This window comes from Trachemys scripta, chromosome 7, assembly GCF_013100865.1.
Source record: "Trachemys scripta elegans isolate TJP31775 chromosome 7, CAS_Tse_1.0, whole genome shotgun sequence".
NCBI classification, from domain to species: domain Eukaryota; kingdom Metazoa; phylum Chordata; order Testudines; family Emydidae; genus Trachemys; species Trachemys scripta.
Window position 1 is genome coordinate 22,430,344 of NC_048304.1, and position 18,566 is coordinate 22,448,909.

Here is an 18,566-nt window from a genome sequence, read left to right on the forward strand (position 1 = left end):
GGGGGAGGGGGCCCTGGGGCACAGAACTCCTCCCTGGGTGCTCTGGGCTCTGCGTGGGGGAGAAGGCCCCTAAAGGTGATGTGTCTCTGTTGTCACACACAGCGTGATCTGCCCAATGGGTAATTTGAAGATTATTTTAACTCTTTCCCCTGGGGGAGATGGTCTGTCCCTTCCCAGATCTGTTCTGGCACTATGTGGCCTGTTGGGAGGGTAGACCCATGGGGCATTAAGCATCCCTTCCATCTTACCTAGTTCTGTGGCCCCTGCATTGGGGAGAGAGGGGAGACCTGTGCATGCTCTATGGGACAGTCTGTTCTTCTGCCAGCCTCTAACGTAGCTCTGCCTTTCCTGTAGGATTCCTCCGAGTCCCAGAACGTGGCCACCAGTCCTGCCCGTAGCTCTCGGCGAGATGCCTTCACTTCCAGTCCGGGCAGAGACCTGCCTCCTTTTGAGGATGAGTCAGAGGGGCTGCTGGGGACCGAGGGGCTCCCCGAAGAGGAGGAGGATGGAGAAGAGCTGATTGGGGATGGGATGGAAAGGTAGGGAGCATGCAGTAGTCAGGCGATGATGTGAGAAGCCTCCTGGGGTTGTTCTGTGCAGGCAGCGCCTTGGCAAAGGGGGCAGTACATTTGCCTTTCACCTCTGGACACAGGTTCAGATTCTTCTCAGGGGCATTAGGGAGAGAACTCATTGTCTTCAGCCTGGTCCTCGTTTGTGCACCCTTCAGAATAGCCCTTTGTAGTTCAGCATGTTCAAACTATGCAGGTGTTTCTAAAGGCATCATCAGCACCCTGGGATGTGTCTGCTGAAGAGAAGCCTGGGATGGGAACAGCAGAGGGGCTGCATAGCACTGGTGAGGGGTATGGACAGGCACCCAAGGCTAGGATAGCAGGGGAGTGAGGAGCGTTGGGTGAGCTGTGGGGGGTGAACTTGTACAGTTCCTGCCTGGACTGTGTCTGGCTCAGATCAGCACTTGCCCCTCACACAGGGGAGCATGAAACTCACAACCCTACTTAAGCAACACTGTTCACTCTACAAGTATTGGAACCTTTGCAACTGGATTTAAAAAGAAACATCATCTACCCCAGGTCCAATAACAAACCAGGGAGCTGTGTGGTACAGAGACTGTTAGTTTGGGTTTGTATATTGGTATCGTTACCATAGTATTGGAGCTTCTGCCATTGCTAATGTGGAATTGTAAAATTCCTCTCTGTTTTGGTGGCTCCTTCTGACACCACCTTGCCCCAAACAGTAAAGAGTCTGGAAAAACACTGTCATTTGGCTAAAGCGCAAAGCTGACTAAGCTAGATCTGTGTGTGCGTAGGGACTACCGCCCGATTCCAGAGCTGGATGTCTATGAACCTGAAGGCCTGGCCTTGGATGATGAGGATGTGGAGGAACTGACCGCCAGCCAGAGGGAGGCAGCGGAACAGGCAATGAGGCAGAGGGACCGTGAGCTGGACCGTGGCCTGGGCCGCATGAGGAGGGGGCTGCTGTACGGTACGTGTCAATGAGATTTTAAAAGTGATGGTTTGTAACCTGCCCTTTCGGGAGAAGCTAGTCTCTCCCCCGCTGCGCGGAGTTATTTGCTCAGCCTGGATAGCCTGACCACTGTAGGAGCTCCACAGCCTGCTGAATAGCTAGGTGTTGAGGGGCCCGTGCAGCAGTGGGCTCACCTGAAATCCGCCCCCCCATACACAATCCCTTTGTGGTGGGCACTTCGGGAGCTCTGGCAGTAGCGATATTAGCCTGGTGCACTTGATGTGGCTGCTGCTGAGCCACAGCTCCCAGGTCCACATCAGGATTTGGGTTCATGCCTGGTAAGTACTGGGTGCTGCACACCTGTTTATGGAGACTTCAAAGCAAGCAATGATGGGCTGTCCCCTGGTCCCTTTAGAGGAAGGATAATTATTAACCCTGATGTTCAGTCCAGTCCCCCTTCTTTCTCTCTGGACACAGGTTCTGAGGTCAACCTCTGTGTACAGTTTTTGGAGTCTGCCTGGGGCTCTTGCTTTTACCTCCATAATCTCTGAAAAGCCAGTGTCTAAACCATATTTCTGTAACTTGCTCTTGGTACCTAAAGCTTGGGGGCTTCTGTAGACCAGAGCTTGGCTTGGCATGGGGAATAAAGACAACCTGGCGAATTGCAGACCATCAGTCATCTTCACTTCAGTACCTGGAAAGATAATGGAGCAAATAATTATGCAATCAATTTGCAAACACCTAGAAGATAGCAAGTTGATAAGTAATAGCATGGATTTGTCAAGAACAAATTGTGTCAAACCAACCTAATAGCTTTCTTTGACAAGGTAACAAGCCTTGTGGATGGGGGGGGGGGGGGTAGACGTGGTATATCTTCACTTTAGTAAGGCTTTTGATACTGTCTCCTGTGACTTTCTCATAAACAAACTAGGGAAATGCAACCTACATGGAGCTACTATAAGGTCGATGCATAACTGGTTGGAAAACTGTTCCCAGAGAGTAGTTATCCAGGTCACAGTCAAGCTGGAAGGGCATATCAAGTGGGGTCCTGCAGGGATTAGGTCTGGTTCTGTTCAATATCTTTATCAATGACTTAGATAATGGCATAGAGAGTACACTTATAAAGTTTGCGGACGATATCAAGCTGTGGGGGTTGCAAGTGCTTCTGAGGAGAGGATTAAAATTCAAAATGATCTGGACAAACTGCAGAAATGATCTGAAGTAAATAGGATGAAATTCAATAAGGACAAATGCAAAGTACTCCATGTACAAAATGGGAAATGACTGCTCAGAAAGGGGTACCGCAGAAAGGATCTGGGGGTTATAGTGGATCACAAGCTCAATTTGAGTAAAAGTGTAACTTTGTTGCAAAAAAAAGCAAACATCATTCTGGGATGTATTAGCAGGAGTGTTGTAAGCAAGACATGAGAAGTAATTCTTCTTCTCTGCTCCAATTAGGCCTCAACTGGAGTATTGTGTCCAGTTCTGAGCGCCACATTTCGGGAAAGATGTGGACGAATTGGGTAGAATCCAGAGAAGAGCAACAAAAATGAGTAAAGGTCTAAAAAACATGACCTATGACGGAAGATTGAAAAAATTGGGCTAGTTTAGTCTGGAGAAGAGAAGACTGGGGAGGGGAACATAAGTTTTCAAGGACATAAAAGATTGTTACAGAGAGGAGGGAGAAGAATTGTTCTCTTTAACTTCTGAGAATAGGACAAGACGCAACGGGCTTAAATCTCATCAAGGGCAGGTTAGGTTGGACATTAGGAAAAACTTCCTAACTGTCAGGGTGGTTAAGCACTGGAATAAATTGCCTAGGAAAATTGTGGAATCTCTGTCATTGGAGATTTTTAAGAGCCAGTTAGACAAACACCTGTCAGGGATGGTCTAGATCAGGGTAATCTGCTGGCGGGCTGCGTAACAGTTGGTTTACATTGACTGTCCACAGGCACGGCTGCCCACAGCTCCCAGTGGCCGCGGTTCGCCATTCCCGACCAATGGGAGCTGCAGCGGTGGCCGACGGGCCACAGGTTGCCCACCACTTGTCTAGATAATACTTAGTCCTGCCTTGAGTGGGGACTGGGAAGACTTTTTGGGGCCCCTTTCAGTTCTACAATTCTATGATTCTGTGGTGGTAGAATAGAGCTTAGTTTGGTCTGGCTATGTGTTGGGAACTTCTGACCACGCTTGCAAAGACATTATGGGCCATTCATTATATATATTTTTATATATATAGAAGTGGGGCAGGGAGGTGTAGAGAGCAGGAATGTCAGCTCTGAGTGACATCTCTTTTTCTTTAAACTTTCAGATAGTGATGATGAAGATGAGGATCGTCCTTCCCGGAAGAGGCGGTTGGCGGAACGGGCTGCAGATGGGGCAGAGGAGGAGGATGAAGACATGATTGAGAGCATTGAGAATCTGGAAGACATGAAGGGACATTCAGTAAGGGAGTGGGTGTCTATGGCGGCTCCCCGGCTTGAGATCTACCACCGCTTCAAGAACTTCCTGAAGACCCATGTGGATGACCATGGGCACAATGTGTTCAAGGAGCGGATCAGTGACATGTGCAAAGGTACGGCTGACTGTGGGGTGGGTGGAAGTGGCAGATGAGCAGACCCACCTGGATGTTTTTTGTTGTTTTTTTGCAGTAGAACACACTTTGGGGTGTCTGAAAAGGCATTTCCCCCTTCTTCCTTGGCTGTGGCACTCTACAGCTGTCTGTTCCATATGTCCTCTTCCTCGCCTGTCTACCCCAAATGCTGGATCAGCTTTTTTAGGGGCTTTGTTGCTTTTGATGGAGCTGGCTGAATAATGCAGAACTTTGCTGCAAACTTTCCTCTAACTTCTTAATTCGTGCCCCTTTTGTGTTCACTTTCCATTGTGCAGCTGAATTCTGCCAGCAGGAAGTGCTGCATAGGGGTGCAGATTGGAAGCTTACAGGCTCTGATACAAGACGAAGAGGAATTTTTTATTTGTTTCTTGGCATCATTTGCACCAGGAACCAGATCGTTCAAACAGGGAACAGAAGCAGTGCCATATGACTTAGGAGACAGTCTCATCTCAGCAGTGCAGCCTAGAATTTGTAGTAGCGAGCCACAAATGCTGATGACTGATCTTGAAGAAGAAAAAGAATAGCTGGCCAATAGAAAAGGCAAAATTCATTGAATCTGCTAAGAATGTTTTCATGTAGCTGTAGGTGTTATTAGTTTAACCCCATTGTGCTAGGCGATGTACAAACACAGGGAAAAAGCAAAATATCAGTCCCTGCCCCATAGAGCTTACATGAGGCACAGATTCGGGGGTCCGTCATCAAGCACAACATCCCAGGGGCTAATAGTCGCTGATTTAGTTTTTTGGAGATGCTTGTATGACCAGGCATTGTGGCAAGGCCATTCAGCCTTGAAAACATTGCACTGGACTTCTGCGCTTTTTGGGAAGCTTCCCTGTTCTTTGTCAACTCAGCGATCAGAAATCTGATACTGGTGAGGAGAGATGCAGTAGAACATTGGCTAGAGGAGAACACTGACTACAGATGAAATCCACCCTACTTGTCCCCTCTACAGAGAACAGAGAGAGCCTGGTGGTGAACTATGAAGATCTGGCTGCCCGGGAGCATGTCCTTGCCTACTTCCTGCCAGAGGCCCCGGCTGAAATGCTGAAGATCTTTGACGAAGCAGCCAAGGAAGTGGTGCTGGCCATGTACCCCAAATACGACCGGATTGCTCAGGAGATCCATGTCCGTATCTCGCATCTGCCTCTGGTGGAAGAGCTGCGGTCACTCAGGTAGGCAATGGAGTTGGTATGGATGATGGCTGGTCCTGTGAGGGCCTTTGGACCACGTGTTTGGGATGGTGAGGCTTGCTGGAGCTACACTGACTAAAGTTCTGTGTGAGAAAATAGGAACTCTGGGCTATGCTGGGGGAAGGATGCCAATGGATCCAGCCTGTCCCAGTAGGATGATGGGCTCTGTTATTAAAGTTGCTCAAAGATGATGTTTCTGATGCCCCAAAAGATAAACCACAAACCTGTGAGAATAGGCTCACTGATCAGTGTTCCCCATTGGGTATCATACCTGCGGTGCCTGCTGCAAGGAGGCTGTGGCAGGTCTTTCTGCCTTCCCTGGAGCCTGCCAATGTCTTCCCTTCTCTCTTTAGGCAGCTGCACTTGAACCAGTTGATCCGAACCAGTGGCGTAGTGACAAGCTGCACAGGGGTCCTGCCTCAGCTCAGCATGGTCAAGTACAACTGTAGCAAGTGCAGCTTCATCCTGGGGCCCTTCTTCCAGTCCCAGAACCAGGAGGTGAAGCCCGGTTCCTGCCCAGAGTGTCAGTCGGTTGGCCCCTTTGAAATCAACATGGAAGAGGTAAAATTTAAACCCTTTATACAATGTTGACACATCTCCTGCGGTGGCACCTTCTTCCCACCTCTGTCCAATGAGGAACTGGATTGATGACAGGTCTGGTCCCTGGATCTGGATCCAGTTGTCTCTGGGCCTGAGAGTCCTTATCTGTTTGGCCGGTGTAAGGGCATGTCTGATAACATGTTGATCCCTATGCTATGTAGATACCTGAAGGTGTTGCAGGGTTGCAAACACTGAGCCTTCCAAACCACCCTCCTCTCCTCATTGTATGGCTAGGGGAACTGAGCCACAGAGTCACTGCAAGATAATAGCAGAACTACTAACTCAAAGCTCCTGGCTCCCAGTTGTTGACCTAACCACTATACCATGCTCTTCCCTACAAGCTGAGTGTCTTTACCCAAGTGTTTCAACAATGGAGCCAGGAGCTGGATGGGTAAACATAACTAAGCTCTCCGTCATGCAGGTGGGTGCTGGAGAGTGAAATGCTTTGTTCAGGGCAACATGGCAGAAGCTTCCGCCAATTCCAGAGTTGTCTAGGGCTAGAGGCCGTCCAGCAGACGGCCTCTAGCCCTAAAGCTACTTCTAATCAATCCCCAGCCAATCCTGGCCCCCGCTCTTTACTCAGAGCCTAGTAAAGTGTAAACTAACTGCTCCAGCACTCTCCCTGGCCTCTTCTGCAAAGGCCCTTTGAAAAGCACCCGTGCAGGCTTTAAGGGCATCTGACTCACTGTGCAACTCGCGTTTGTTATCCCAGACCCTCTACCAGAACTACCAGCGCATCAAAATCCAGGAGAGCCCTGGGAAGGTGGCAGCTGGCAGGCTGCCTCGCTCCAAGGATGCCATTCTCCTTGCTGACTTGGTCGACAGCTGCAAACCAGGGGATGAGATTGTAAGTCCGTTGGGGTGAGCGTGGAGCAGTTAAACTTATTCTCAGCCCTGTGGGGGGCATTGTGAGAACCTGGACTGTCACTTCCGTGTGTGTATGTGGTGATATTGGGGGCTGTCTTAGCTCTAAGACATGTCAGATTAGGCTTGAAAGTCGTGTTTCCAGTGTCTTGAGAATGGAGCATTAGTGGGAGGAGGAGACAGTCTCGGGCCAGGTAAATTGGTACTTTCCTGCTACCTAGACATTAACCTGCCTTGTCCCTTTCTGTGCCTTCTAGGAGCTAACGGGGATCTATCACAACAACTATGATGGCTCACTGAACACAGCCAATGGATTCCCAGTATTTGCAACAGTGATCATGGCAAATCACATTGCCAAGAAAGATAACAAGGTGGCAGTTGGGGAACTGACTGATGAGGACATGAAGGTTATCATAGGCCTGTCTAAGGATGAGCAAATTGGGGAGAAAGTGAGTCTGCTTGAAACATTTCTCCTCCTGGCAGCTAGTTGTTTGCATGAGTCCAGATCAGAGAACAAAGTTAAACTGTGTGATATTATAGTGGGACATCTCAAGTTAGAGGGACACCATCAGCTCAAAAATCAGCTTCTCTCTGAAAATGTCTTGCCCCCTGTAGTGCTAAGATGGCTGTCAACGAGAGTGAGAAACTGAAGAGAGGTGGATGAGACACTTAGTTTGCTTTGTAAATTTTTGTCAGCACTTTGTGTAGGGGCAACTTCACCATTCCTCCTGGATAGTTAATTCCCATCTTGTTTGTACAAGCCTTTCACACCATAACAGGGATAAACTAGGAAAAGGTGACTGAGGAAGCCACTGGACTTGACAGAGAGACTCCACAGGGGCAGTTCTGAAACGAGATTGATGCCAGTTGATGGGTGTCTCCCTGAAGTAGTGGCTGCCTAGTGGAGAGAGCAGAAAGAAGATCTAGCTCCAGTGTTCCGCATCTCATCTCTTGTCTCTCTTGCCTTGCTCTGTAAGGGCAAGTGCCTAAAACGAGCATCTTCCCCTTAAAACATTCTGTCCCTGCGCCGCCTTAAAAGGAGGGTTGTGATTTCAGGTTGGCAAGGAATAAGACTGGCTTAAACTGTTCAGTTAGCAACCCTGTAACCTGCCACGACCCGAGTTGATACACTAAAGGACGCAGAGCCAGATTAAGCACCTATAGGGCAGGAAGCGTAATGTGGTGGGTTCAGATCCTTTAGCAAGGATGAGATCTCGGTCATCTCTATCCTGTCTTTAATTGCAGAGTCTGATGTTTGTAACTTTACTTCCACTGGGTGGAGCTGATACATCTATAAAGCCAGAGTTTTGGAAATAAAACTTCAGTTCTTTGTCCAAAAAAAAGTAGGTTTGAAATCAGTAGTGACCAATATCCAACATTTTGACAGAAATTGCTTTCTTTGGGCATGCAAAAAAACAATTGCCTGTAATCTAAATACTTGGTCTTCAGCCATTAATCTGCACAGCAGATCACCAGTCTTAGTTATTCCTGCTGATAATAGTCAAATATTAATGTATCAGTTAAACAGGCTTCAGCCAGAATCAGGATCTCTAACCCAGAACACAAAGTAACACCTACAGTCTCTTTGCTGTATTTAGTGTGAAGTATGAATGTAGTGGTAATAGCGAATCCTGCACTGGATTGCACATTGTGTTCTGCTCATCAACACGGGGCTATCATAGAACCTTTGTGGCGTATCGGTCGTATTATTGCATTGATGCGATGTTCCTCTCTATATAATAAAGGAATCCTTGATGTCAGCAGGGTGACTTCAACCACTGATTAGAATAGCCGTGTAGCTAATGAGTCTTGCTGCTTTTCATGCTAAATGTTAAATACAATGCGCCACTGAAAACTCTTCTGCCTTTCCTTTCAGATCTTTGCCAGCATTGCTCCATCTATTTATGGGCATGAAGACATCAAGAGAGGCCTGGCCCTTGCCCTGTTTGGTGGTGAACCCAAAAACCCTGGTAGGTGTGTTGTCAGTTGTATTCAGTGTGTGATTCCAGACCTGTTTCTACTGGTGCAGTGAAGGAAATTAGGAATTATTTTTGTAATGTGACTTCTGGGTAAGAAGATCAGGAGTAGTAGAGTAAGGGGATGTCTCTGTGAATAGAACTAGGAACATATGTTCCACTCTACCGGAGTAGAAACACATAGTGAAGACGAGGTCCCGGCTCTGAAGAGCTAGAATTTAGGCCCCTAGCATCATGGGTTTAACATACCTCTGCCCCAAGCATTCTGGGTTTAGTGTCCTTGTGCAGGTCTCATGCCTGGGGAACCCTCACTGCTTCCTCCTTGTGTACGGAGTGTCTTATTTCAACTGGGGGAAGAAATGCGACATTGCACACCTAGATGTAAAAGAACCAGGTTCCACAAGGGGAGGGCTGAAATGTGTACTAGATGTGTCCCTGGGCCAGCCATGTGTACTAGAGCTCAGTGACCCTGGATCTCTTGCAGATCTATTTGGGTGGATTTTTGCACTTGCGTAACTCCATTGGCAAGTGAATTGGGAACCCCTCAAAATGTTCACAACTCTCACTGAAGGTGGCGGCGGGTGGGAGGCGAAGAGGGAGGCAGAAGGAATTGATCTTTAAACAAGACTTCCTGGCTTTTGCTCAGGAAGTAGTGTTCTGAGTGCCAATGGACCCACTTGCACATTCCTGGTCTGAGGGAAACCATCAGATTTCACGGTTCTTGCCAAACTCTAACAAACCCTGAACGCCCAACGCTGTATTTCTTAAGTTTCCCTGTCAAACACTCACCCCTTCCTAGTGCTCTTGTTTCCTTTCGATTACATACTGCTCCATTAGAGGGCAGTATCATTGTTAAAGTGTATAAAAGCTACTTTTCCCTAAGTCCTCTCCTATTTCTGACCTGGCTGTAGGTGGCAAACACAAAGTCCGTGGTGATATCAATGTCTTGCTTTGCGGAGATCCAGGCACAGCCAAATCTCAGTTCCTCAAGTATGTGGAGAAGGTGTCCAGCAGAGCCATCTTCACCACTGGCCAGGGTGCTTCTGCTGTTGGTCTGACTGCCTATGTTCAGAGGCACCCAGTCAGCAGAGAGTGGACCCTGGAGGCAGGGGCACTGGTGCTGGCAGACAGGGGTGTCTGCTTGATAGATGAGTTTGACAAGGTGAGCACCGACTTATCTACGCAGTAAAGCAGAGTTAATGGGGTGTGGGTTAGGGGCTCTCTTGGCTGAGGAGTTCAGTGGCTCATGACTCCTCCCCCCCACCACCAATGTTTTATCTGTTGCTTGTGGAAGAGAATGACCCAGGCTGGTGTGGATGCCCTTTGTTAGGCTCCAGCTAGGCTCACAATGCAGTTCACGTGCGTGTGTGATGCTCAGGAAAGTTATCAAAGTCCCCTTCATGCAGTGCCCCCCCGCTGAAGCACTTCATCCCTGACCTGGAGGGATGAAGGGAGCTCAGATTGTCTCCCATTCATTCTTTGGTCTCTGGGGCTAACGAGTGACCATTCTGGTGGTGTGGTGCCAGTGTCATTAGGACCTGCATGGAGACACTGTTTCCCATAGGCCACTGAGACCTCATCAGGTGGTGTGAGCTATCACTTGCTACTGAGCTGGGCCAGATTTTAATGGGTCTCCTAAGAGCAAGTGAAAGTTGGATTTGCCACCACAGTTGACTAGAGGGGGCTGGCCTGAATCCGAGCCATCTGCTGAGCTCCCCACAGGTCCAGCAGCAGGTAGGTAAGGCATGAATCTGAGGATCTAAGGGCAGTTTGTAGCAGTGAAGGAAGCAGATGCCTCCTGTTCTTGAAATATCTGTGCCCCCTAAACTAGGGCTCATGGATCCACCCTACATCCTCTCCTGCCCGGGGAAATGTTAAAACAAGTTTCTCAGCTCTGTATGGCAAGCTCTTGTGAAGTGGGTGGGGACTGGTGATTTTTTTTTTTTCCCCTCTCCCTCCCTTCCCGCTGCAACCCTGGCAGCACGCACCTAGTGTAGGCTCCTGGAAATTGGACCATGAGGCCCTGTGTAACATGTTCCTTCACTCTTGGCCTCCTGCAGGATAGTGGGCACCAGTGTATGTTAAAGTCTTTGCTTTCTCCTAGATGAACGACCAGGACAGGACCAGCATCCACGAAGCCATGGAGCAGCAAAGCATCTCCATCTCGAAGGCTGGCATAGTCACCTCTCTGCAGGCCCGCTGCACAATTATTGCTGCTGCCAACCCTATAGGTAAGTACCTGGGGACCAGGAGAGCAGGGAGTCCCTGTCTCAGACCCATGGTATCAGTTTTGCAGTCACCAGAACTGCTGCACTGCCTCTTTATGTACCTCTGGTCAGCAGACCCTCTAACTCTGTTATTGCATGTGCCGTCTGGAGACAGAAACCATACCCACAGGAACAAGGTTATGATGCTGGATGAAGGGTCTCATGGGGGGGCACATGAGCTTGTTTGACCATGAGGGAATCCGTCTGTGATGCAGGTGGGCGCTATGACCCGTCGCTGACTTTCTCGGAGAACGTGGATCTGACTGAGCCCATCATCTCTCGATTCGATGTCCTGTGTGTGGTGAGAGACACGGTGGACCCAGTTCAGGTACAGGCCAAAATGTGACCCACAGCTTATGTGGTGGTAGGGGTGCCACTGCCCATGCTGACAGGGAGCTGGTTGGGTTCTGATGCCTACCATGCTGTGATAGCACTGAAGTGGTGGGAAGAGGGGCATAGGGCAGAGCTACCCCTTGCCTTGGTGCTTTTGCCAAGTGAAGTCTCCCAAGCCTCAGCAGGTCATTGACTACAGGCCGCTTGGGGGCCCCAACCTCCACCCCTAAGACTTATCTCATTCCAGCCACGTTCCTTTCATCCAATTCCTTGAATGCCTCTCCCTCTGTCTCCATTTCACCCTGTGGCCAGTTGAGTAACTAACTCCTTGAATTGGCCATTCAGGGCATGGAGAGAGGATTGCACCACACCCCTTCCCTCGAGGCAAGAGAGCTTCATCCCCCCCATTCTCCGCAAAGACGCCACAACATCTCCCAGCATCATCCAGAGCCTTACTCAAACCTAGGTGTCTATCAGGGCTGTGTACAGCCCCATCCTTCATGCTGTGAGAGCTCCTCTAATTGTGTCTCCTCCTGGGGCACTTCCCCTTCAGCGTAGTGAGGATTTCCACCCTGCCCCAAAAAAGAATGACATTGCTTCTATAAATGTGACTTGTCCCTATTGCAGCACAGTCTCCACCCGGCAACTGGCTGAGATTCCCTTTTGGAACCAGTGCACATGGCTCCAACATGCACTGGGGTCTCTGTCGAATGCCATGAGGCCCCTGCTCCCCTTTTCCAAAGACCGAGTGTGACTCTTCAAGTCTTAGCCAGCCTGTGACGGCCTGGGAATCAGTCTGGGTCCCCTTGTCTGAGTACAACCATTGGCCGACTGCGCACCTATCCCCAAGCTTCTGCTAGGTCATAGAATATCAGGATTAGAAGGGACCTCAGGAGGTCATCTAGTCCAACCCCCTGCTCAAAGCAGGACCAATCATGAAATCCCAGATCCTTAAATGGCCCCCTCAAGGAGTGAACTCACAACTCTGGGTTTAGCAGGCCAATGCTCAAACCACTGAGCTGTCTATCTGCAGCACACAGCTGCGTGGTTGAATTCAGCTGCAGTAGCAGCGATGGCCTGTTACTCCTACCATTGTCCTGCAGGACGAGATGTTAGCCCGATTTGTCGTGGGAAGCCACATAAAACACCACCCTGGCAGCAAAGACTTAGTGAATGGAGATGCCCAGGAGATTATCCTCCCTAACACCTATGGCGTGGATCCCATCCCCCAAGAGATCCTGAAGAAATACATCATCTATGCCAAGGAGAAGGTCCACCCTAAGCTAAACCAGATGGACCAAGACAAGGTAGCCCGGATGTACAGTGATCTCCGGAAGGAGTCCATGGTGAGTAGACTTAAATAAAGGGCTAAGTGGGGGGAGCTACCTGGATCAGGAGTGGACTATCCCAAGATCTTCCTACTTGTTCATGTTGTGTCCCTCATCGTAGTATCTGGGTATGAAGCTCTGGGTCGCCTTGCCAAAAGGACTGGACTGTGTCCAATGTTGTAGAAACACCTGGTAAATAAGTGGTTCTGCCTCATCTGAATGTAAAGGTACATAGGTTAGTAGTGAGGTTTTGTATGCCACAAGGCTAATACGTTCTGCTCCATTGCGCTCTCTGGTAGGAATCAATGGAGATATCTTAAATATATTGGCTTTGCTGCTGTGGAATCCCATAAGCTCCTGCTGCGTCTTTGGACTTCCTTTGAGGTGGTCACATTCTCCACCTTCACCCCTGGGGGCTGAGGGAAGCGCTATGGCTGCAGTGCTTTCCCATTGAGCCTATGGACTCCTCCCGAGGGATCCTGGATCTTCCTCTTCTCAACTGAATCTGATGGGGCCACAAGGAGTTTCATGGACCTTGGGAAAATGTAGTTTAATGTCTGACTTAATCTGTTTTTTTTTTTTTTTAAATTCCCTGCTAAGAATTGGGGGGGGGGGGGAATAACCCTTTCATGCCTCTCATCATAAAAAAAGCAAAATAAGGGGCAAGAGCACCTTTATAGCTCACCTTTAAGTGAATTAATGGTGTAGTCTGTCTAGGCCCATAAGTATCAATTGCCTTTCCCCATATTGCACTATGCCTGCCAGCAGGTGGTGCGGTTTCCTTGGTTTCTGAAGCTTCTTGGTCATGAGGGTTCATGACCAGTCACCTACAGTAGGTAGCCTTGCATCTCAAGCAGACATGCATGGGCTGAGAAGGGCCTGTGTAAAGAGCCTGGTCTGCTCTCTCTCATGTTCTGTGTGTCTTTGTAATATTGTCCCTCCCCTCGCTCCATAGGCCACTGGCAGCATCCCCATCACGGTGCGTCACATCGAGTCCATGATCCGCATGGCTGAGGCCCACGCCCGCATTCACCTGCGGGACTATGTGGTGGAGGACGACGTCAACATGGCCATCAGGGTGATGCTGGAGAGCTTCATTGACACTCAGAAGTTCAGCGTCATGAGGAGCATGCGGAAGGTGTGTGGGAAGGGGCTCATGGGTTGGAGTCACTTAACCAGCTAGATTAAGACTCCATCTGAACTGATCGGGTTGGAAACCAGTTTGGTTTGGACAGTGGCTAAAACACTGATCTTTACCTCTGACCCCAGTGCGAGCAGGGCCTTAGTGAGCAGCTCCGTGTTACTCTGCAGGGATGTGGGGAAGCCACAGCGACTGAAAACAAAGGGCTGGCTACAGCTTGGGCTTGGCTGCTTTATGGTGCAGTCCTTTTGCCTGCTCTGGTAAGGTAAAGGAGCTTATACCACCTCCACAGAACAAACCCATCTTGGGGTTTAGCATTGATGTACAGGGCATCTTGGGGGACAAAGAGGATATGGCCAGAGTGCACTGCTCTATGGCTATTCTGGGCTAGTGAAATGGCCCATAGAAAGCTGTTACAAGCAGGTGTAATTTAGAGCACCCCTTGGCCTGTTCTACACTGTGCCGAGGTTGGAACCAGATCTAGAGAAATGTTAAAAAGGTACCTTAAAGGGGACGTGTATGATCCAGCCTCTGTGTACCAGGAGCATTGTGCTGCCTCGTTCTCCTCTTTCCCTCTCCTCTCTTCCTGCTTTGGCACTGGGCTCTGATCCTGTTGCCACAAGCTTAATGGTGACCAAACAGAAGTAGACAATTGTACAATCTCCTTTGTTGCATATCTTGCGTGTACACACAGACACACACACACACACACACACACTTTTCATATGGGAAGGTACCCTGGGCTGCACTCTGGTTTTAACATGCAAGCGTCTATGCTTTTCTTAAGAGCCAAAGATCCTGGCTTTGAATTATGCTCTGCTTTTGGCTGGCTGCTCAGCTCAAGTTACTGCTTGGGTCTGTGAGACTCCTGGCCACTTTCTTGGGCTGGGGGCTGTGATCAGCAAGTTTTAAGCTTGGGAGGTCGCTGTGAAATCTGTAGAATTCCAGGCCATATATAGACTATGCTGCTATATAGACCTTTCTCCCAAGGGCGGGCCCTCCCCCAAAAGCCCTGTCTTCCAGCCTTTGGGGAGCATCAGGGTTGGGTCCTAAGCCTGTGGGGATATCCTATATTGCAAGATCAGAGAGCACCTGATGGAGGTTCCTCAGCCTGGTTAAAGTAAATATGTTCACCCTATGGATTCTGTAAATGTCTCCTGAGCCACTAACGTGGCTGGCAAAGGCCTGTGTTCCAAAGGCTAGTCAGAACCCTGAAGGAGGGTGTGAAATGGAAATGAATGTTTTCATTTTTTACTTGACAGCTTAAGCCTCACCGTCCCACGCAGTATGTCTACACTACAAGCGCTACAGCTGCAGCTATGCCACTGTAGTGTAGATATTTCCTACATTGCCGGAAGGGGGGTTTCCATCAATGTACTTAATCCACCTCTCCAAGAGGTATTAAATAGGTCAACAGAAGAGTTCTTCCTTCTACCTTGCCCTGCCTACACCAGAGATTAGGTTGACCTAACCCCGGCCCTCGAAGAGAAATTTTTCACAGCCCTGATGGATGTAGCTAGGTCAATCTAATTGTTAAGTGTAGACCAGCTGTTACACTTGTGTCCTGCGTGCCGGTCATAGGTCGTGTGGCCCTCTGACTCTAACCCTCTTGGATCATCCTTTGCTTCCCAGACCTTTTCCCGTTACCTGGCTTTCAGACGAGACAACAACGAGCTCTTGCTGTTTATTCTGAAACAGCTTGTGGCAGAACAGGTGATGTATCAGAGGAACCGCTATGGGGCCCAGCAGGACACCATCGAGGTGCCAGAGAAAGACCTGGTGGATAAGGTATGGAATAGGTTCTATGCACTGCACTCTGCTGGGGGGGACTGACTGCTCCCTGACCCTCCCCTGCTCCCTGACCCTGGACCCTTGGGCTCCCCCTTAACCTTCAGTGCTAATGGTCCAGAGTTCTCCTTGCTGTATGTAAAAGGAGATGCTTGTGATACCAGAGAGGAGCAAGAAACCAGCTGTTCCAGCCCTAGCAGACTGTGCATTGGGGTGTCTATTTTGAAGTCTTCTCTAGGGTTCTCTATTACCACTGTCAATCTGCCAGAGGGTCATAGGTGCCTTTAAAGGGACCCTGTCAGACTAATAATGTTTTTCAAAACCTCCTTGCCTGAGTTGCTGCACCAGAAGAATGTGGCATTAGACATAAGCCATTTTAAATGAAGTCTAGCTTTCAGTCTGTCTCTTGCCTCTTCGCTTTTCTCCCATCTGGGTAATAGAATAGTGGCTTTCACTTATTCCTGATCAGTTTTGTTTTCTGGTTCTCGTGCGCTAGTAAATACTGCTGCAGTATTTGGACAGCAGAGCCCGCGGAGTAGCTGGTGCTTGCCCCATTGAGTTTAGTCTGATTGGACAATGAGCTCTCAGAATGGGAAAAGCAAGTGATTATACAAGCAGTGATCAGTAAAGATCATACCTACTCCTGTCCTCCCTCCCCTCCACTGCCCCAGTCACTGAGTGTTTACGGCTTCCCTGTCTGCCTATAAGCTTTTTTTTTAACCAAACTGAACTGTTGGCCCTCACGGGGGATGTCTCTGAACAGTCCATGGCACCAGGAGAGTATCAAGTTTCCTGTTCCTTCCTTCTTTACGTCTTGGTCACTGTCATGGAACGTGCCTAATAACTGTACCTCTTTCAAATGTCAGGTCCACCAGAGTGGCTTGTGAATTCAGCCCCTCTTATTAGAGAAGGCTCTTGTGCAGATCAGAAATCCCAGGGTAACTCGGTGCATGCTGCATATGATGGGTCTCAGCTTTCCCTAGTTATGGTTGCATTTTTAGATCAACTGGAAGTAAAGAACAGGCAGAAAGCAGGCAGGTGCTGAGCTAGCATCCTCCATGCAGCTCTCCCCAGTCCTGCAAGCCTGGGCCTCAGCTGAGCAGAGACTGCTCATTTTCATGAATGGTGTGAGCCCTCTGCAGTGGAAAGTCTTTTCTGAAATGAGCATTAACGCCTCCCTCTGTTCTCTTCTCCCAGGCTCGCCAGATCAACATTCACACCCTCTCTGCCTTCTACGACAGCGAGCTGTTCAAAATGAACAAGTTCAGCCGCGACGTGAAACGGAAGGTGATCGTCCAGCAATTTTAAGGACAGCGGCAGAAACTGCCTTGTGTGCAAGGGAGAGGAGAAGTCGGCATGTTTCCCACCCAGGAACGCAACCGGAAATAGGAGAACCGGAGCACTCAGCCATTCCCTTGCTTGCTTTGTGCCTTATGGATTAAGGGAGTGCCTTAGGAGTGCTGAGCTGCAGAAGGACTTGTAAATAGAGTTAAATAGGTAAAGGCCCAGCTAAGTCTGTTTGTTAGCAGCTTTGGTAACTCTTTTGTCTCTTAGCTGAACCTGATAGGTGAGAATTGCTGGTTGTGACATGGGCTGGATGTTTTACACCCTCCCCACTGCCTCCATGCCGAGCTCCGACTTGAGGTTCCCCCTGAAGGCACGGCTGGAGCAGTACCAGCAGAAGGGCGTTCCTTCGCTGGCAGATAGGTTCCAGTGAGATCACCATAGCCGTCAGCCTCCTGTTTCTGGTTACTGCCTAATGGATAGCAATCAGGACTGGTGTGTGGAGATCTGAAACGGACTCCTTGGGAGATGGGGAGAAACTGGCCTCCCAGGCTGAATCCCTTGGGTCTGACAGTTGACGTTTCCCTAGGCCCCTTCATGGGCCAACCTTGTGCTTGGGCTCAGCTGGAGGGGCTTGGTGAGACTTTAACATGGCACGTAGAACACGAACGCTTCAAACATTAGAGCTCTTTAAGTGGCTATTGGCAAAGGAGGGGGCCGGTATTGCATCTGTCTTGCATGGGGCAGGGTCCAAAGTCCCTAGTGGGTTGTTAAATGCCTTGGTGGGTGGCACATTCTGCCTTACGTAGGGGTACAGGTCAGAACTGGAACAAGCAGCAGAACCTAAGCTATATTGTGGGCTTAGGAATGAAGCATCACCCCCCCCCTTTCCCCGCCAGTCCTAAAGCAACCTAGCTTGTACAGAACGCTGGCTCGCTGGCGAGCCGGTCTTCAGTGCAAAGTGTTCCAGTGTTCTTAAGGGCAAAGTCAATTGAGATGCCACAGATGTGAGAGCTGTGGGGGTGAGAACCCCAGCAGGACAACATGCAGGAAGAAATCTGTTGGGGTCGGATAGTCTGAACACGTTTCTGTGTCACACCTGCTTTTTGTATATTCGACTGCGAGTCTTGTGCTCTTTTACTGTGAGTTTGAATACATGTGTTTTGAATATGCCTGTGTTCATATTCCTCTGGTAATTTCCCCCACTGCAGTAAGGAAGTATAAGCATGACTGAGCGGCTTGCCTGCTCTCATCCTTTGTCTTGCTATGTGTCTTCTCCACCATTCAAAATGGAGGCTCACAGCGAGAGGGAGGAGCTATTTTATCTCCTGGGGTTTGATATCCTGACCCTGCTTTTGTACTTGCACTTACCAGGTAACTGTCACTGTGAGGAGGGGTGGGAATGGACTGGGCACCTATTGAAGAACCGGGGATGGGCGGGTGGGGAACAGACTGGGCATGCAGTAGTTTTCTCTAGGCTATTCAACATTTCCTCACCTTGATGAGACAATAGGAGACTGCCGCACAGGGCAAGGAGAATGATCGACGCTCTACCATTTCTGCCCAAGGCCAGTAGTGGCTGGGCCTTTGAATGATACCTGGGTCTGTGGACTTTTTCTGGTTCCTATAGAGTGTGTGGGTCTGATGGCCAGGCCTGACCACTGTTCTAAACCACTCAACCCCTTGTTGTGTTCCACTG

The 18,566-nt window shown here is 49.3% G+C and overlaps 1 protein-coding gene across 1 annotated transcript; it reads left to right on the plus strand.

Annotated features, from left to right (window-relative positions):
- Window positions 1-366: 366 nt before the first annotated feature.
- MCM2 (minichromosome maintenance complex component 2) lies at window positions 367-18,039 on the plus strand (the record flags this gene model as incomplete). Its single annotated transcript, XM_034777191.1, is given in 15 exon segments — window positions 367-539; window positions 1,325-1,500; window positions 3,794-4,057; window positions 5,049-5,268; window positions 5,640-5,847; window positions 6,599-6,733; window positions 7,008-7,199; window positions 8,627-8,720; window positions 9,638-9,888; window positions 10,831-10,957; window positions 11,209-11,321; window positions 12,430-12,672; window positions 13,610-13,792; window positions 15,428-15,583; window positions 16,781-18,039. Coding segments are annotated over 15 exon segments (2,646 nt in total), but the record flags the coding sequence as incomplete, so codon positions are not given.
- Window positions 18,040-18,566: the final 527 nt, after the last annotated feature.